Source organism: Podarcis bocagei (genome assembly GCF_964188305.1).
Source record: "Podarcis bocagei genome assembly, chromosome: 1".
In the NCBI taxonomy this organism is placed as follows: Eukaryota; Metazoa; Chordata; class Lepidosauria; order Squamata; family Lacertidae; genus Podarcis; species Podarcis bocagei.
The window spans coordinates 3,571,321-3,590,471 of NC_138125.1; the positions used below are offsets into that span (position 1 = coordinate 3,571,321).

Below are 19,151 nucleotides of genomic sequence, written 5' to 3' on the forward strand. Positions count from 1 at the left end.
ACCCTATACAAACACCTTTAACCTTTTCAGCAGCATATTGGTGATAACTGCTGAGATGATCGACTTAACACCACTCGTACGTCAGGGAACCACTCACAAGAAACAGGGAATTAGCCAGGCCTAATAGATGAAATTAAAATGATACACCACACTGCGTAACACAAAGATCTTGAAATACCAGCCATTATGCAACTCTGTCATGTGACATGCAAAAGAGCGTGCGGCGCATTTCGCGATGAAATGTCTGGTCACTTGCCTTTCTCTTCTATCTGTTCTGCTTTGGCGTTACTGGAAATTCCCGCTTCCATAAGGCAGTGCTCGATAAGTGTGGCTCCATAAGCTATACAAAGGGGAGGAAGGGAGAGGACCATTTAACAATTAGCCAGAGACATGGATTTAAAAGAAACCACACACCCCAAGGAATTTGTTTCAAACAAGGCAGAATATGGGACATTTTATACACAGGGGATAAAGAGGCCTCCATCTTCAACAACAATTTGTTTAAATAAATAAAAAAATTGTCCAGTGGCACCTTAGAGGTCAACTAAGTTTGTCCTGGTTGGTCTCTAAGATGCTACTGGACAATTTTTATATATTTTTTTATTTCGACTGTCTCAGACCAACACAGCTACCTACCTGAATCAGCAATCTGTTTAGTCTGTCCCTTCCCAGCCCCAAACAAATATATGTCATTTTAAGTATCGCGGCAAAGACCTTGCACATCTCAAAAACATTACAGCTCTCAAAAGCAATTGGCTATTACTGGAAGAAATATACCTGTTATTTGAGGTTAGATATATTTGTAACCCTGCTTTCTTCCCTAGGGCTCAAAGTTGCTTACAAACTTTGAAAAACAGAACATAGCTTATTGCTGATTTCAATCTGAACATAAATGGTACTTACGAAGGTGAGGATTTAGGACTCTCTTTAGCTGGTCCCCTTTCGGTGCACTGGCTATTATTTCTGTCAACCTGTTAAGTGGGAAATGGGGAGGAAGGTCACCCCCCCAAAAGGAATACATTGCTATAGAATGATATTGAAGAGGAAAGCACATTGTGAACATAAGAAGGGTCTGCCAGATCAGACCAAGAGCCCATCTAGTCCAGCCTCCTTGTCTCACAATGACCAGCCAGATGACCATGGGAAACCTGCAAACAAGATCTGAGTGCAAGAGCCTTCTCGCCTCCTCTGGTTTCCAGCAACTCGCATTGAGAAGCAATACAGTGGTACCTCGTGTTACAGACAGGATCCGTTCCGGAGGCCCATCCGTAACGTGAAACGCCCACAACTTGAAGATCTGCGTCTGCGCAGGTGTGCGGTGCAATTTGGCACTTCTGTGCATGTGGCGAAACCCGGAGGTAACCCGTTCTGGTACTTCCATGTTGCCGCGGGACGTAACGTGAAAAGACGCAACATGAAGGTATGACTGTATTGCTTCTAACTGCGAAGACAGAGCATAGCCGTGGTGGCCAGTAGCCACTGACAGCCCTCTCCACCTCCATGAATTTGTCTAATCCCATATCCCCAAAGATAAAATTAACATATTCCTGTACGCAACAACAGCAGCGAGAATGTTGGTGGCCAGTTACTGGAAAGGAAATAACATCCCAACAAAAAGGGAATGGCTAAGTAAACGATGTGAGTATCTGGAGTTAGCAAAATTGACGGACATAATAAGGCATAAATCTAAAACGATGGTACAGAAACAATGGGAATGCTTAAATGAATATTTACACAAACAGGGATCAAACACGAAAGTACAAAGATTAGACGGACTATGAAAGAATTTAAGGAAAGGAAGTGACTGAAGAACAGATGTAAAGGTGAAATAGATAACCAAGAGATGTGTGGTGAATGCAGTGGAAGTCTTTTATAATATTTTAACTAGGATTTAAATATTGTACTGTTTGAAGTATGAATTTGGAATTATTGATTATGGAAAGTATTTTTTCTCTTCATCCTTTTCCTTCTTTCTTTCTTTCATCTTTCATCTTCTTTTCTAGTCTGCATTCTGGAAAATTGTGTAGATAAATGTTTTTTGTATGGTTATGTATTGTTACTACCGTATTTTTCGCCCTATAGGACGCACTTTTTCCCCTCCAAAAATGAAGGGGAAATGTGTGTGCGTCCTATGGGGCGAATAGTGTGTGCGTCCTATGGGGCTTCGCGCCGGGCTCCGGAGGGTTGCGCAGAGCTGCCTGCATTCCGAAGCCTCGGGCGCGCTGAAGAGCGTGCCCGGGCTTCGCACAGCTGTCCGCAAGCCTGGGGAGACCGGCGTGGCTCCCTAGGCTTGCGGATAGCAGGCTGTTCTGGGGGCTGGGGTCGGGGGAAGCTCAGGCTTCCCCCGCGCCAGCCCCATGCCTGGGGGGTAAATATTCCCCCCCCAAAAAAAAAACTAGGTGCGTCCTATGGGGCGAAAAATACGGTATTTCTTTTTTTTTCTTTTCATTTTTCTGTAACATCTAATAAAATTTAATAAAAATGATAAATAAATTAAAAAACTTGTCTAATCCCAGGCTGGTGCCATCCCTGCCCCCTGTGGCAGGGAGTTCCACAGTTTGACTTTGTGCTGTGTGAAAAAGTCCTTTCTTTTTTCTGTCCTCAATCTTCCAACGCTCAGCTTCAATGGAGGCCCACCAGTTCCAGCATTATGAGAGGCGAAAAGCATTTCTCGATCTCCTTTTTCTGTGCCATGCAAATTTTTTAAAAACTCCTATCATGTTGCCTCTTACTTACTTTTTCTCTAAACTACAAAGTCCCAAACAACACAACCTTTCTTCACAGGGGAGTCATTCCATTCCCCTTGATCATTTTGGGGTTGTGCAGGCAGCAGAGAGCATTGTTGGCTGCCCACTCTCCACCTTAGAGCAGATTTATGCCACAAGGTGCCATAGGAAGGCACTGGACATAGTAAAAGATCCATCGCATCCTGGTCACTGTCTCTTCGAGCTCCTGCCGTCAGGACGGAGATACAGGACGATGAAGACAAGAACGAGCTGTCTTAAGAACAGCTTCTTCTCCAGAGCGATCTCGGCCCTGAATGGGAAGCCTGGACTTTGAAAGTCATCTAATCTTCCTTGCTGTATTATACTGTATTGTTTAATTAGTGTTTTTATGGAGCAGTCAAGTAATTTCGTTGTCCCCGAAGGGGGCAATGGCAATAAAGATATTATTATTATTATTTTGGGTGTCAAACCCAAACCAGAGCCACTTTACAGCCCAGCAAGCGGGTCTCTGAAAAGCAGCTCCACTCAGTTCTTGGAGAGGGATGGGGCAGGTGCAGATATTGCTTTCTCCCCCAAACTAAATGCTGCACAAAGAACAGAGGTACCTTTCCAAACTGGGCAACGGCGCTGCTGCTTTGGCGTTGTCGACCGGGTAGTGTTCCCGAACTGCAAACTTTACATCATCTGCTTCATCTGTGCGAAACCTCAGGATGTTCAGTATTAGGTATTCATGGTCAGTAAGAACAATGTTGCCCTGCAAAAGAGTTTCCCAGCAAAATGCGGGTTTCAACCTATAAAGTCTTAATGGAGCCTCTCCCTGTGTTAGCATTATTATTATTATTATTATTATTATTATTATTAGTATTATTATTAATTACTTCCCTTCACCCTAAAATCCCTGGGCAGGTTGTAACATTAAAACGCTGTATTTAAAACAGCTGAAATCAAATTACGATCACAAAAATAAAGGACACACCTCAAGTGTCAGGCTGTTTTGCGGATTTGTAAGCAGCTTCAAGACACTTTATTGTGGAAAGTAATAAAATAGTCATAAGACAAGGCTGCAATTTTAGTTCCTATGCTGTGGACTTAGATGTTCAACATTCACCATCCATGCTACCTAGGGAAATTTGGATGTCTTTAATTACTATTTATTTATTGCTTGTCTGCTTTGCATATGGTATGACGCAATACCCTGCTACTGCCCTTTTGGGTTGTTAGTAATGGCAGTAAAGGAAATTCGAAACAAAAACGAAGAGCCTTCCCCCCAAGTAACAAAGCAGCGGCACAAGGGGGAGAGACCAGCCTTTTCGCCTCCAAGCCCCGCAGCTCTTTCACCCTCCACTTACCCTGTCGTACAACTCTATAATCAGGTGATAGGCAGCTTCGTCGCTCCCAAACTGGAAATCGACTATCCTGTCGACGCCAAGCTGCGTCACACTCACAAGCCTTCTGGTCTTCAGATGCTTGCGACACTGTCAGCGGGGAGAGCACAAACAGGTCTCACAAAGGGACAATGAGGCAGAGTGGTTTGCTACCCCCCCCCCCGCAAAAAGCCAGGGTAGCTGAGGACTCCTACACCCAATAAATAAAAATGTAGATATCATAGTCTGTCATAAACTTTTGGATCATTTGATATAGTTGAACAATGGCCTGATAAAAGCAGGAGAAGCATGGTGTTGGGGAGAGTCTACAGTGGTAGTCATGTTACCGATGAGATCCGTTCCGGAGGCCCATCCATAACGTGAAAAACCCGCAACTCAAAGTGCTGCGTCTGCGCAGGTGTGCGGTGCGATTTAGCGCTTCTGTGCGTGCACAAGAGGCAAAACCTGGAAGTAACCCATTCCAGTACTTCCGGGTTGCCACGGGACACAAGACGAAAACACGCAACCTGAAATGGATGTAACATGAAGTAAAGGTAAAGGGACCCCTGACCATTAGGTCCAGTCGTGACCGACTCTGGGGTTGCAGTACTCATCTCACTTTATTGGCCGAGGGAGCCGGCATACAGCTTCCAGGTCATGTGGCCAGCATGACTAAGTTGCTTCTGGAGAGCCAGAGCAGTGCACGGAAACACTGTTTACCTTTCCGCCAGAGCGGTACCTATTTATCTACTTGCACTTTGACGTGCTTTCGAACTGCTAGGTTGGCAGGAGCAGGGACCGAGCAACGGGAGCTCACCCCATCGCGGGGATTCAAACCGCCGACTTTCTGATCGGCAAGCCCTAGGCTCTGTGGTTTAACCAACAGCGCCACCCGGGTCCCAACATGAAGTCTAACTGTATTAAAAAAAAGAAAAATCTATGGGGAAGGTCTGGCAGAAGCTACCCAAAGACCTCCCCATCACTTGTTTGGCTGCTGAGTCTTCAGCAGATATTGCTAGCCTGCCTGCTTCCAGAACTCACTCCGCCACATGAACACACATTTCTATGTAAAACACTCCAAAGCCTTAGAGCATGGAGTGGAATTATTCACCTACTCTGCCAGGAGAAGGACAGGTGAGAGCTCTCCACTCAACAAGAGAAAACCAAGGCACAAGCCTTGCTGTTATTTGGGTCTGTAGTCTCATACTGCAAGGTTCACACGTGAAAATGCAAAATGCTTGTATGGCTAGCCTCAAAGATGAAACAACAACATTAGCGGCTTGGCATGTTTTCTCTCTCCGCCCCAGAAATCTGCAGCTTGCAGAGAAAGATGCATTTACCTTCATTGCAAATCCAGATGGCATCATGTTCTTGGGCCACTCAAACTCTGTTGTGTGAATTCTTATTCCAGATTCTAGGAGAAGCGTAGCCTTGAGGTCTGGCCTAATGACAACAGAAGGCATCAGGGAGCATCTAGGCACAGATTTGGCGTAGATGTGGGCGCAACACATGCTCTTCCTCCTCTGGGAAGTGCAAGCTTGCATTTTTAATTTTTTCAAAATCAAACACTGAATTTGCATGCTGGCATCCACTCGCTCGTAATAAATTTATGCAGTTGGTAATCATAAAGTTCCCCAGAACTGAGGTTTCCCACGAGTAATCACTTGAAGGATCTTTTTAACAATCAAGCAGTATATAAATTTTATGAACTAAACAATGTTTAGAAACTCAGGGAAAGTAGTGTGTGAAGATTCTTGGAAAAGCAAGGAGAGGTGAACCTTCTCCCTACGTTTAACAACAGCACCAGGAAAATACATAACATGGGCATGCTATGCAGGGGAGGAAGAAGAGGGAGAGGTTGTAATCATTCACAGAAAGCAGAGGGGACAACATACACCTGTATCTTTGAAGAAAAGTCCCATTAATTTTAATGCATCTTGATTTCATGTACTACATTCAAAAGTCTACATTCATAAGAAACAGATCCGTGTTCCAACTTCCTTTTCATACATAGTGTTCTAGTTTTGGTTGGCTATTTTATCTCACTGAAGATTGAGATACATGTAAGACACACATACAGATTCAAAAGTTAGAAATACTCTGAAGAGAGCTGGGATGACTAACCTGTGAGTCTCCAGATGTTACTGGACTAGAGCTCCCTGACCACTGGCCATGCTGGCTGGGACTGATGGGAGCTGGAATCCAGCAAAATCTGGAGAGCCAAAGGCTTCCTGAATTAAAGAAAACAAGGAAGTTTCAGCTCTTACTTCTGAAGGCGAATAAGGTATGTCTTATTGTCCACATCGTAAACGTTGTTTACTCTCATTCCCAACAAGCTAAAAAAAAGAGAGAGAGGAGAAAAGACATATATATTTATATTTTTACCAGTGTAAGGAAATTTATAGAAGACTGTTCTTGTTGCAAACACTGACTCAAATTTTTTTTTAACAAAGAGCAACTGTTAATCTTATTGTGGTTAAGGCTGGAGGAGGCAGTGAAAGAACTGCTTCTTAAATCAAAAGGACAACGAATTAATTATAACACAAACATCTTTCTGGGCTAAGTCCAATCTGGAGTAGTCTTCTATGCTGATTATCTTGGAACAGGACTACAGTGGTACCTCTTTATGTGAACGGGATCCGTTCTGGAGCCGCATTCGCATCCAGAGTAGAACGTAACACGCGACTGCGCGACTGCACATGTGCGTGACGTCATTTTGAGTGTCTGCGCATGCACGAGTGGCAAAACCTGGAAGTAATGGGTTTTGTTAATTCCGGGTCGCCGCGTAGTGCAACCTGAAAATGCTCAACCTGAAGCATATTTAACCCGAGGTATGACTGTCGTGAGATAGAATCAATGTGACACGTATTCGTGGGTCTAAAAATCAGACAAATACAGTCATACCTCGGGTTAAATGTGCTTCAGGGTGAGCGTTTTCAGATCACGCTCCACGACGACCCGGAAGTAACGGAGCGTGTTACTTCCGGGTTTCGCCACTCGCGCACGTGCAGACGCTCAAAATGACGTCAGGCGCATGCGCAGAAATGGCGAATCGCGACCCGCGCAGACGTGGGTTGCGTTCGCTTCAGGATGCAAACGGGGCTCTGAAACGGATCCCGTTCGCATCCAGAGGTACCACTGTAAAATATGTGGCTGGTCCTACACAGGGCCAGCCCAAGATATGTTGGCACCTGAGGCAGACCCCAAAATAGCACACACCCTCTCCCCACCAGGGAAGATCTACATCAGGAACAAGGGGAGAAAGAAAGAAGACTGGGATCTGTAGCCCCGGTGAATCCCACCCACTTTCCTTTTCTTTTTTTGCTAAGTGCATAAAGCCCAGTGCATGCAAATTAAATGTGTGCAAGTTGTGAGTTGCCCGTATAGTAGTGCTCCCATGCCAGCGGCCTTCAATTGGCAGGTGAAAGAATGTAGCTCAGGATCAGGAGAGGACCCTTAAGATGTTGCTGGACTCTGACTCCCAGCACTCCTGACCACTGGCTACACAGGCTGCTGTGAGTTGGAAGATTCAGGGTTTCCCAAACTTGAGCTTCCAGCTGCTTTTGGACTACAACTCCCATCATCCCTAGCTAGCAGGACCAGTGGTCAGGGATGATGGGAATTGGGAGTCCAAAAACAGCTGGAAGCTCAAGTTTGGGGAACCCTGAGTCTGCCAACTCACAGCAGCCCCGTTTAGGGAAGCTTTTAATGTTTGATGTATTTTAATATTTTGTTGGAAGCTGCCCAGAGTGGCTAGGGAAGCCCAACCAGATGGGCGGGGTATAAATAATAAATTTATTATTATTATTATTATTATTATTATTATTATTATTATTATTATTATTATTATGAAACATTGCTAGGAGTCTAACACAGACATAGGCAAACTCAGCCCCCCAGCTGTTTTAGGACTACAACAACTCCCATGATCCCTAGCTAGCAAGACCAGTGGTCAGGGATGATGGGAATTGGAGTCCAAAAAACAACTGGAGACCCAAGTTTGGGGAACACTGCTAGGAGTCTAACACAGACATAGGCAAACTCAGCCCTCCAGCTGTTCTGGGACTACAACTCCCATGATCCCTAGCTAACAGGACCAGTGGTCAGGGATTATGGGAATTGTAGTCCCAAAACATCTGGAGGGCCGAGGTTGCCTCTGCCTGGTCTGACAACCAGGGGAAACATCACGTACAGACCAGCCTTCCTCCTTCCTCTGGCGCCTTACAGAGGTTTCGGACTACAACTCTCATCGACCCCCAGCCAGCTGCCACGTGATTTGGACTACAACTCCCACCAGGCCCTGCTAACTCATGGGAACTGTAGTCCAAAGCTCCTGGGAGGCACCTGATTGGAGGAGGGCGGGGAGATGTAAAGGGGCGGGGCTGTGGGCGGGGCCAATGCCCAGGTGGGCGGGGCCTCCGTCGTCGCGGGGGCGGGGCCGCCGCCCGCCTGTCACGAGGCTCCCTCCTACCTCTGGCGCAGCTCGGCTATCACCGCCCGGATATCGACCGTGCTGAAGCGGGACTTCATGGCCGGGCCTCTCCTCTCCGCGGCGGACTCTGCCCGGCCTTCCCTCGCCGCCGCGCTGCCGGACGCTTTTCCTCCTGTCAGGCGCCGAATCGCCCGCGCGCATGCGCCTCGCGCCACGTGACCTACGGCGAGACCACTAGGCCAAAACTGTTCGGGCGCGGCGTTAGGGAAGGCGAGGAGCTCCCTGCCGCCCTCTGCCGGACGGCGTGGAAATGGCAGCGCTTGGAAGTGCAGGAATTTAATGATGGGAAAGCACTTTTCGTATGCTCAGAGGTCCCCGCTATTTCTCCACCTTGTTCATGCATTGCATTTCTACCCCACCTTTCCTCCTTGAAGCGGAAGGCGGTGTTCCTAGGTCTCCTGCGAGGCATCCAGAGGGTGCCCTTATTGATGCTGATCTTAGCAAGGGCACCTTCTCTGCATATAATATAGCCCATAACAGCCCAGGACTCCGGAGCTCGAGCAATCCTCAGCCTCCCAAGGTGCCACCATGCTCAGCTGTTGGCAGAAGCCCGATACACAGATTTGAATTCAGATCTTGGGGTTTGGAGTTTGGCTGGCACTTAGGAGGAGAATTCTGAAATGTTTTATTCAGAGGAGCATGTTGCTGTGAGATGGGGAGCTTGGGTAGGACAGGGTTAATGGAGCAAGGCTTATTTAATACTCCTGACAAAGTTGCCAGGCACAGCTTTTGTTAAAGAAAGTACAGGTGATGCGTTTCCATGGCTACTGATTGTTAGGTGATCTCTCTCAAGGCTTCTGAATGGAGCAGGAAGAGGCCTCCCACTCAGCAGCTGAGAGTGATGTAATCTAAAAAGGGAGAATTAAAAACTGCAGTTAGGCCAGACTGAGAGAGAGCCAAGCTAAGCCTCTGTAAGCTCTGTCTGAGAGGATATTCTTGAGAAAAGTGGATTTGGGCCTTGAGTGTTCAAATCTGGGGATGGGGAACTGGATCCCACAGTGGGTTGGCTACATGCCTTCCTCTCTCTCTCTCTCTCTCTCTCTCTCACACACACACACACACACACGAAAGCTTATACTCAGAACAAACTTAGTTGGTCTCTATAAGGTGCTACTGGACAATTTTTTTTTTATTTCGACTGTGTCAGACCAACACGGCTACCTACCTGAAGCTACACACACAGATAAGAGGCCAAATTTGGCAAGTGGGCAGTGGTGCCCACCTGCCAATCGCATGGCATCAGGTGACCTGCTTTCCTGAGCCCAAGGTTAAAAATCAGATGGTGTGAACAAAGTCCCAGGGCTCTGAAAATGCTGGTTAGTGGTGCCTATAGGACAGGTGGATATAGAATATTTTTGTTTTGACAAGTTTTTGCACCTGGATGAAGCCACCTCTGCCCTAGGTGTTTTGTGTTATTAATTAATTAATTACTATAGTACATTTCACCATTCTTTTGTTTTTCAGCCTTCCAGTTTTAAAACAGTACACATTTTAGCTGTTTTTATTATATGACCGTAATCACCTTCACCAGCATGTAAAAGGCAACTCATTAATTGATCAATAATGATGTAATCCTAACAGTGTCTCCATCCATGCTCAGCCTGTAATTTTGCAAATAAATGCAAATATTACAAAATACCAGTAAGTCTCCAGAGACCTCCTTCTAATGGAAACAAAACAAAACCTGGGTATGCAATGCGCCCTGGAACGTCTTACTGCTTGGACAAGTGGGGTAAGCGTAGCACTAATTTTCAAAATGTGCCTAGATAGACTTAAGCCAGCCTGATAGCAAAGAGGAGTATTGTTTCCAGGGATAATAGGCACTTTGCACAAGTTCAGAGACATGTGCATTTTAATTTTATTTTCAGAAGAGAGGATGCCCAGGGTGGTGGCTTTGATCTGGGCGAATTCAGCATCCTGTTGGATCTTGACACACTGAGGACCATTGTATTGATGCTGACCTTAGCAATGCACTCATTCAACAACATACTGTAGTCCATAGCAGCAGCCTAGAACTCTGGAGCTAGAGCAACCTTCCAGGCTCAGGTCCAAGGAGCTGGGATTACAGGCAAGAGCCACCACACCAGGGCTCCTTGTTTGCTTCCTGTGTGTCCATCATCCAGAAGATGGCAGCAAAGATCAAAACACTGAATCAATACTGTATTCTCAAATGAATAAATAACTTTCAGACAGTAGGAGCTGTTTGACAGCGGAACGGGCTTCCTCAGGAAGTTGTGGACTCTTTCATTGGAGGCTTTTAAGCAGAGGTTGGATAGCCATCTGTCATAGATGCTTTAGTTGAGTTTCCTGCATCACAGGGGATTGGACCAGAAGACCCATGGGTCCCTTGCAGCTCTACACTTCTATGATTCTATGAAACCACAGGTGGGAAGAGGGCTCTTGTGGTCGAATCCTGATTGCTGGTTTCCCACAAGCATCTGGTTGGCCACTGTGAGAACAGGATTCTGGACTAGATGGGCCCTCAGCCTCATCCAGGAGGCTCCTCTCACATTCTTAAAATAGTTGCAGATAGGTAGCCGTGTTGGTCTGCCATAGTCAAAATAAAAAAATTCCTTCCAGTAGCACCTTAAAGACCAACTAAGTTGGGGTATTACTAAGAAGGGTGGTGGGAATGGGAGATTGGCAGATAGCTGAGATGAGCCTGTAGACGACTCTTAACGACTGTAATAGGTCTTACAGGAAAATAATACTCTTAACGACTCTTAACGACTGTAATAGGTCTTACAGGGGTATTCTAGTAATACCCCTCCCCACCTTCTCACTATATAGAAGGATCTGGCAACTTCTGTTTCAGTGTATCTGAAGAAGTGTGCATGCACACGAAAGCTCATACCAAGAACTAACTTAGTTGGTCTTTAAGGTGCTACTGGAAGGAATTTTTTTATTTATTCTTAAAATAATGAGAAATACTCTTTTTTCTGTTCAGAAAACCCACCTACGTGGGCTGTGTCTCCCCAAACTGCTTAGATGCCCACAGCTGATCGCTAGGACACCACCACAGTCCTGCCTATATCATGATGGTTAGAGACTGTGTGTAAATGACCTGCTGTGAGAATAGGCAGAACATAAGAAAAAGCCTGGCAGGATCAGGCCAAAGTGGCACCATTGTTGGGAGACAATGGAGGAGTGCGCCTTTGGGGGTGAAACATGTTTTGTTGCAGCTGAAGGCTGATGAAGGCATCCGGTTGTGCTGCTACAGATGAATCATGACATGAATCAGTACGTTTCCGAGCACAGTTCAAAGTGTTGGTGCTGACCTTTAAAGTCCTAAACGGCCTCGGTCCAGTATACCTGAAGGAGCGTCTCCACCCCCATCATTCGAGATCCAGCACCGAGGGCCTTCTGGCAGTTCCCTCATTGCGAGAAGTGAGGTTACAGGGAACCAGACAGAGGGCCTTCTCGGTGGTGACGCCCGCCCTGTGTAACGCCCTCCCAGCAGATGTGAAGGAAATAAGCAGCTATCTTCTTTTTGAAAGACATCTGAAGGCAGCCCTGTTTAGGGAAGTTTTTAATATTTAATGCTGTATTGTTTTTAACACTTGATTGGAAGCCGCCCAGAGTGGCTGGGGAAACTCAGCCAGATGGGCGGGGTATAAATAATAAATTATTATTATTATTATATTTCTTCTCTCTGCGCTCCTCCAAGCACTCCTTCCTCCTCTGGTCATTACTGTGGATGCAGGACCTGGCTATCCATCTACAGGTATTGCGGTCATCTGCAAGGGATTCCCACACAGCGGGGTTGATATTGTCAGCCTTCACGTCTTATAATTCAGAGTTGGATTTGTTCCCGGAAGCCAGCTCCCCACAGAGCACATCTTTGGGGATCCTGCCATCTTCCCTTTTGTGGACATGACCAAGCCAGTGTAGACATTGCTGGGAATGTGGCCTTGGGAGAATATATGTTTGAGACACTGTCCTGCTGTGCATCGCTCCTGACAGTTGGAAGTTGCGCACAGCTCACTTCCATAAAGCAGCTTGCTCAACACACAGGCCTGGTGGACCTTCATCTTGTTGTTGTTGTTTAGTGGTTTAGTCGTGTCCGACTCTTCGTGACCCCCTGGACCAGAGCACGCCAGGCCCTCCTGTCTTCCACTGCCTCCCACAGTTTGGTCAAACTCATGCTGGTAGCTTCAAGAACAGTATCCAACAATCTCATCCTCTGTCGTCCCCTTCTCCTTGTGCCCTCCATCTTTCCCAACATCAGGGTCTTTTCCAGGGAGTCTTCTCTTCTCATGAGGTGGCCAAAGTCTTGGAGCCTCAGCTTCAGGATCTGTCCTTCCAGTGAGCACTCAGGGCTGATTTCCTTCAGAATGGAGAGGTTTGATCTTCTTGCTGTCCATGGGACTCTCAAGAATCTCCCCCAGCACCAGAATTCAAAAGCATCAATTCTTCAGCGATCAGCCTTCTTTATGGTCCAGCTCTCACTTCCATACATCACTCCTGGGAAAACCATAGCTTGAACTATACGGACCTTTGTTGGCAAGGTGGACCTTCATCTAGGCCATCATAATATTGCAGGATGAGCACTTTGGGTTAACAATGTCCTCTCCTTTTTGTTACTTTATATTTTGTGTTCTGCACATAGCTGTCAACTTTCAGATTTGAAAAGAAGGGATCAGCAGCCTCGAAAATGAGGGAGCAGAAGCCTCACCTGTCCCGGGGACAGTCTACGGGATATCTAACAATCCGGGTTAGCAGCGGGAAACAATGCTGGAATAAGGGAATTTCCCGCAAAAAAAGGGAAGGTTGACAGCTATGGTTCTGTACGTTCTTACAATTTGAAGTTGCTCTGAGATGTTTTATGTAGCAAGCAATGAATGCAATAAATATTAAGTCCTTTTTATCATATTATATTATGATGGGGTGGTGCTGTGGGTTAAACCACAAAGCCTGGGGCTTGCCAATCAGAAGGTTGGTGGTTCGAATCCCAGCTACGGGGTGAGCTCCCGTTGCTCGGTCCCTGCTCCTGCCAACCTAGCAGTGCGAAAGCACGTCAAAGTCCAAGCAGATAAATAGGTTCCACTATGGCGTTTCCATGTGCTGTTCTGGTTCGCCAAAAGAGGCTTAGTCATGCTGGCCACATGACCCGGAAGCTGTCTGCGGACAAACGCCGGCTCCCTTGGCCAATAAAGCGAGATGAGCGCCGCAACCCCAGAGTCGGCCATGACTGGACCTAATGGTCAGAGGTCCCTTTAGCCTTTACCATGATGGGCCTTACAAGAGCTGAGACTTGGGACGAGAAGGAGGTGAAAAAGTCACCTGAGGTCTTTTAAGAAATTGGACAGGACAGATAAGCTTTGCATGAGATCAGCTGCAATTCAGGAGAGGGCGTGGTCTGCATTCCTCTTCTCCCGCTCTTACATATCTTCCCTTCAGGCAAGGGAGCGCTTAACAAGAGGCCGCCAATATGTCAAATATTGCTATTTTATCTCGGCTCCCATCCACGTGCGTGGCCCTTTAAGGAGACGCGAGGCCGAGTCGCGCAGCAACTGACGTAGATCGCGCGTTCTCGGCTCATGGGGATGACACAATGCGCGTGCGCAGTTCCGTCTCTGAGACCGTTCCTCCGGATCATGCGCAGTAGAGAGAGGCCACGTTAGGTGAGAAGGCCACCACGCTTGCGCGGTCTTCGGCCGGGCCCTTGAGGTAAATTCTCCCCGTGGGGGTTTCTCTTCCGGGATTGGCGACTGGAAATGCGGCTGCGCGAAATGGAACCGCGCATGCGCATATGCCCGTTCTAGAGGAGACAACCTGAGGTGTTATTTCCCCCTCTCTTTCTGTCTCGGCACTCGGGGAAGGAAAAAGGCGCGGCGCTTAAACGCCGAGCTTAATGGTGGAAGGAACAGAACTGCCCGTCGAGGCTCCCTGTGAAGGGAGCGGGCGACCCACTGAGCATGCGCAAAGGCTTCGTTTCCCGCCCTGACTCTGCGCGTGCGCATTCCGGGTTTAAACTGCGCGCGCGCTTCCCCGCCCTCTCGCCCCTCCCCCTTCTTATAGGCGGGGCCGCTTCCCTTTCGCAAGTCGGTCGGGCGAGGGAGGGAGCGAGCTGCGCGCATGCGCGTCGCCGCCGGCCGCCTCGAGCCAGCGAAGCCAGGCAAGGGAGTTTGTGAGGGAAGAAGAAGCGAGGCGGGCCGGCTGGGCAGGAGGGCCCCTTCTCCCACCCGGAAAGGCCGGCCGGCCGGCGGACGGCCTAGCTCGCTGGCGCTGAGGGAGAGCCGGCGCCCCCTGAGGTAAGTGCGGGCGGCGGCGGCGGCAAGGGCTTCCCTTCTCCTCCCTCCCCCTCACGCCGCCCCTGACGGAGCCTCCGACTGACTCTCCTCCTCCTCCTCTCCCCCTTCTCTTTTCTCCTCAGAGCGCCGAAGCGACGCCCGGGGGAGCCCAGCAGAGCGCGGGGAGGCTCCCGGGCCTGCTCTGACTGACGGGCGAGGAGACCTCGCGAGCCCCGCCCCCTCGCGCCAGGTCCCGCCCCTCGCCCGCGAGGCCACGCCCCCTCCTCGCCCCTCTTCGTCTCAAGTCAAGCATCTCCCCCCCCCTTGTTCCTTCTCTTGGTGCATATAAGTGGGGGCTGCATTATTCCTCTTCTTCCCCCCTCCCTCCGCCCCCAAAGCCCCTTCCTCAAGTTCTTGGGCCCCATAGAGACCAGTAAACCTCTGGTCTTTCCCCTGTCCAGGTGTGGTCCCCCCCCCAACCACCGCCACCCGTGTGGATTACTTGGCGGGTGCGGCAACAGCCCCTTCCCTGCTCTTCTTCTTCTTCTCCCACCCACCCCCTAACTCTCTGCCCCCCTCTCCCCCCGTGGATGCCTGCCTCCCCCCGGCCGCCATCATGGGCAAGGTGCTGTCCAAGATCTTTGGCAACAAGGAGATGCGGATCCTGATGCTGGGCCTGGACGCGGCGGGCAAGACCACCATCCTGTACAAACTCAAGCTGGGCCAGGCGGTCACGACGATCCCCACCGTGGGCTTCAACGTGGAGACCGTGACTTACAAAAACGTCAAGTTTAACGTGTGGGACGTCGGGGGCCAGGATAAGATCCGGCCGCTGTGGCGGCACTACTACACGGGCACCCAGGGCCTGATCTTTGTGGTGGACTGCGCTGACCGGGACCGCATAGACGAGGCCCGGCAGGAGCTGCACCGCATCATCAACGACCGGGAGATGCGGGATGCCATCATCCTTATCTTTGCCAACAAGCAGGACCTTCCTGACGCCATGAAGCCCCACGAGATCCAAGAGAAACTAGGCCTGACCCGAATCAGGGATAGGAATTGGTATGTTCAGCCGTCCTGTGCCACCTCGGGAGACGGACTCTACGAAGGGCTGACATGGTTAACATCTAACTATAAATCCTAATGATCATTAAAAATTAAAAAAAAAAAAGACAAACTATTACTAGTCTTCAAGAGAGTTTAGCGGGGAAAGAAATACTTGCTTCCCGAGAAAGAATGATCCTCCATACTAAAATGTTCTGAAATTAAGCATCCATAGGATTACAACGATTGCTCACCTCTTCGCCAGTTACCACCCTTTTCTTCCACATACTTGACTGGATCCCCAGTTTAATACAATTCTTGCTTGGTGTTAAGATGCTCTAATCTTCAACTGTGAATGAACACAAGCACTAGTTTATATGGCAAGCTTCCAGCGACATGGGGGGGGGAGGGGGGAAGGAGACACATAGCTTTGCAAAGCAACTTTTCTCATACTATGAGAGCCCTTGGTTATGATGATTTGACTTCATTTGTTTTGAGTCTTGGGGCTAAGGCATCACCTTTTTAAATGTATGCTTTCTGATTTAGTTCCCCATGACCCCCCCCCCTCTCCATTATCATCTGCTGTAGATTTGCTTCCTTTTGCAACCATGCAGAATATGTTGATAGGTCTCTTGTTATCTAGTAAACTGAAAACCATTGCTTATGAACAAACTGCAGTCTGTCCTCTTTATGGTGAGAGCTTACCTGTAACCAGAAACTAAAATTTTCATCTCCTTTATCTGGCCTTTTGACAAATCGGAAGGGTAGCATTTAGAATAAATGTATGGTTGCTTACTGGGCCCAGTGATGGCCGGGTAATTCAAGAACCACCTCAAAATGTTAGCTGCAGGAGGTTATGAAACCAAATATAATGCATGATTAAGGATGCAAATAAGTTTCCATTCTAAATAGCAACTGTATGCAGGATGAAACGAGACTAGTGTCAAACCACAGTTCCTGTACTTTGCATTGTAAAGTTAATTTTTCTGCTGCAGCATTAAGTAGTTGCATTACTTTCCAGTTTCAGTGCAAATATGCTTTCATTCCATAAAGTGCAGCAATAATTCGTAAGAATAATGTGTGATGGACACATTACTTAAAAAAAAAATCATAAACTTGTAGTCAAAACTTGAATGTTAAAAACTCTTCCTGTCTTAATAATTGAGACAAAGGTGGCAGCATCACAATTGGTCTAAAAGCTTCTAAAAACTTAAGTAGATTATTTGTAGACCTTTTAGCTTGGCTTCTAAGACGCATCTTTATTAACTTGAGGGGGTGGGGGGGCCTGCATCTGCATCTATACTATGATTTGAATAAGTCACTCTTAAGAATTTATTGCGATGTACTAATATGAAGGAAGGATGTGGCAACTTGGTTTTGCAGATACTACTAATTAAATGGAGCAAATGAGTGTCTTTGGAAGTTGCTTCCCTTTCATCTGTTACAAAACCATACTGAATTCACGCAGGCAGTGACAGACAAATTCTAGACTTCTGTTCTGGTAGTCCCTTTATTTGATCTGCTTTGGATGTATAAAGCCCTTTGGAAGGGCAGCAATGATTCAGGTGGAGAGTGAGCAAACGACTATGAATGTAAACTTCCACGTTCCGTTCTTCAAGGGCAAGCATCTCATTTGTCATATCGCAGCTTTCAAATGTCTGGTTAGTTGTATGGGGGGAAATGATTGTGAATTCAGGTTAGCATAAAAATGGTTTCAATCAAGTATTAATACTAGGTGCAAAAAATGTAAAGCAGCTGGTTCCTATTCAGCCTTAAGGATTAATTTCAGATTTCCTCAAGGAGTAAAACTCATCTGAGGAATTTTAGGAATGTATTGCTACAAAACCAGAAGAAAATTGCTTTTGTTAAAGGGTATGAGTTTGAAATAAAATTGGGGCATTACACTACACTTCTTCAGTGTTGATTTTGCTACTTAAATTGTGGACTCTAGAGCTTGTACCAAAGATATTTGAGGGGGATAAAGTAATGAGAAATTAATTTCTTAGAACTGAATGCTTAGCATCATTAACAGAAAAAAACTTGAGCTCTGATCCTGAATAAACATATATCATAGTTATTTGGATTTTTTACTTCCTCAAAATTGGATGCAGATTATTCACATAAAATAATTTTTAGGATCAGAACAAAAATTAATTTTCATCGGAAAAACGGCAGCGGTTCACAAAAAGTTCTACTAAAGCAACAAATTTGTGAGAGAATCGAACAAAAATGCTACATTCTGGTTGCAATAAAAATAAATTTAGAATCTTTCTTCCTGGCAGCATTGGCAAGAGTGGTAATGCAAACAAAAAGTCCACAAAACAGTTAAGTGTAGTCTTCTGGAATAACTAAAGCCAAGCACAAAGTAGTTGCCTAAACTGGAAAACTTGAAGATCTGTTACTAGTTCTCAAACTTTCATATAAATCTTAACTGCAGTAAAAACATGGGTGGTTTTACCTTTGGTGAAGGGTTTATTGTATCTTTTCTCTCACCAAGACAGAATCAAATTGTCATATAACTTATACATTAATTTGAAATCGTTACTTGGTATGTCAATTTTGTTCCTCCAAGTGTGCCAGTTTTGTAGGTAAAAAAAGATAAATATTAATTCTGGTTTTGTTTTCCCCTTTAAATTGCCAGTCTTTGGTGGGAAACATGAAGTTGAAAAATGTGTGACAAATGCATCAAATAACTTTTGATACTGAACAAAAAATAGTAAAGTTTCATTTTAAGTGTCTCTTTCAAAGAAACAACGTTTTGTGTTCTCTCTGGCTCAAAGGTAGCCATAAAAATTGATGACTTTGGAGATTTATCTGCAGCTTGCAAGATAAAATGCAATCTTAGAATTCAACTTCTTTGGGGGGAAAAGGTTCAGTACATCCAACTTCTGTGTTCATGTGACTCTATAAAGTGCAACTGAATCCGTTTTTGAATGGCGTTAACTTTGTCTGATAAGTGAATGAGTCTGTAGACTGTGATCTCCCTGAATAAAGTAAACAGGATTTTTTGTGTTCGCAATATGGTTGTAGTGTTGGTAAAAGAACTAATAAGCAGAAAATAAAGCAATTATAAAGTGCAGTTCTCCTGTTATGTTTGAACGTGGGAGAAATAAGTATATTTGAATACTTGTGTGTGTCATAGTCTTTGGCAGGTGTTAAAAAGTTTGCCTGCTGGGAGGATTCTTAGGGGTGAGGAGAGTTTTTTGGGGGGTGGGTTTTTTAACTAAGTGAAATGTAACTTTATCCGGTGTTGAAAAGTCAAAAGAATATCTGATCCACATGTGTTCCTCAA

The 19,151-nt window shown here is 46.5% G+C and overlaps 2 protein-coding genes across 3 annotated transcripts in view; one reads left to right on the top strand and one right to left on the bottom strand.

The window, feature by feature from the left end:
* Positions 1–8,727, bottom strand: part of NEMF (nuclear export mediator factor) — a 42,523-nt gene extending 33,796 nt beyond the window's left edge. Inside the window, exons 1-7 of the mRNA XM_081196644.1 lie at positions 8,562–8,727; positions 6,358–6,426; positions 5,431–5,533; positions 4,076–4,201; positions 3,332–3,480; positions 904–971; positions 257–340 (exon numbers count right to left, since the gene is read on the bottom strand). Coding sequence (XP_081052770.1) covers positions 257–340; positions 904–971; positions 3,332–3,480; positions 4,076–4,201; positions 5,431–5,533; positions 6,358–6,426; positions 8,562–8,620 — 658 coding nt within the window. The 5' untranslated portion in view covers positions 8,621–8,727. The remainder of the gene's footprint in view (positions 1–256; positions 341–903; positions 972–3,331; positions 3,481–4,075; positions 4,202–5,430; positions 5,534–6,357; positions 6,427–8,561) is intronic.
* Positions 8,728–14,227: 5,500 nt separating this feature from the next.
* Positions 14,228–18,938, top strand: ARF6 (ARF GTPase 6). Of its 2 annotated transcripts, none has more exons than XM_081196574.1 (2): positions 14,228–14,252; positions 14,959–18,938. In XM_081196574.1, the coding sequence occupies exon 2, from the start codon at positions 15,432–15,434 to the stop codon at positions 15,957–15,959; it is 528 nt and encodes a 175-aa protein (XP_081052700.1). In that variant the 5' UTR covers positions 14,228–14,252; positions 14,959–15,431; the 3' UTR covers positions 15,960–18,938. The 2 variants fall into 2 exon arrangements, with proteins under 2 accessions (XP_081052700.1, XP_081052699.1); XM_081196573.1 differs by lacking the exon at positions 14,228–14,252 and adding an exon at positions 14,601–14,836.
* The last annotated feature ends 213 nt before the right edge of the window (positions 18,939–19,151 follow it).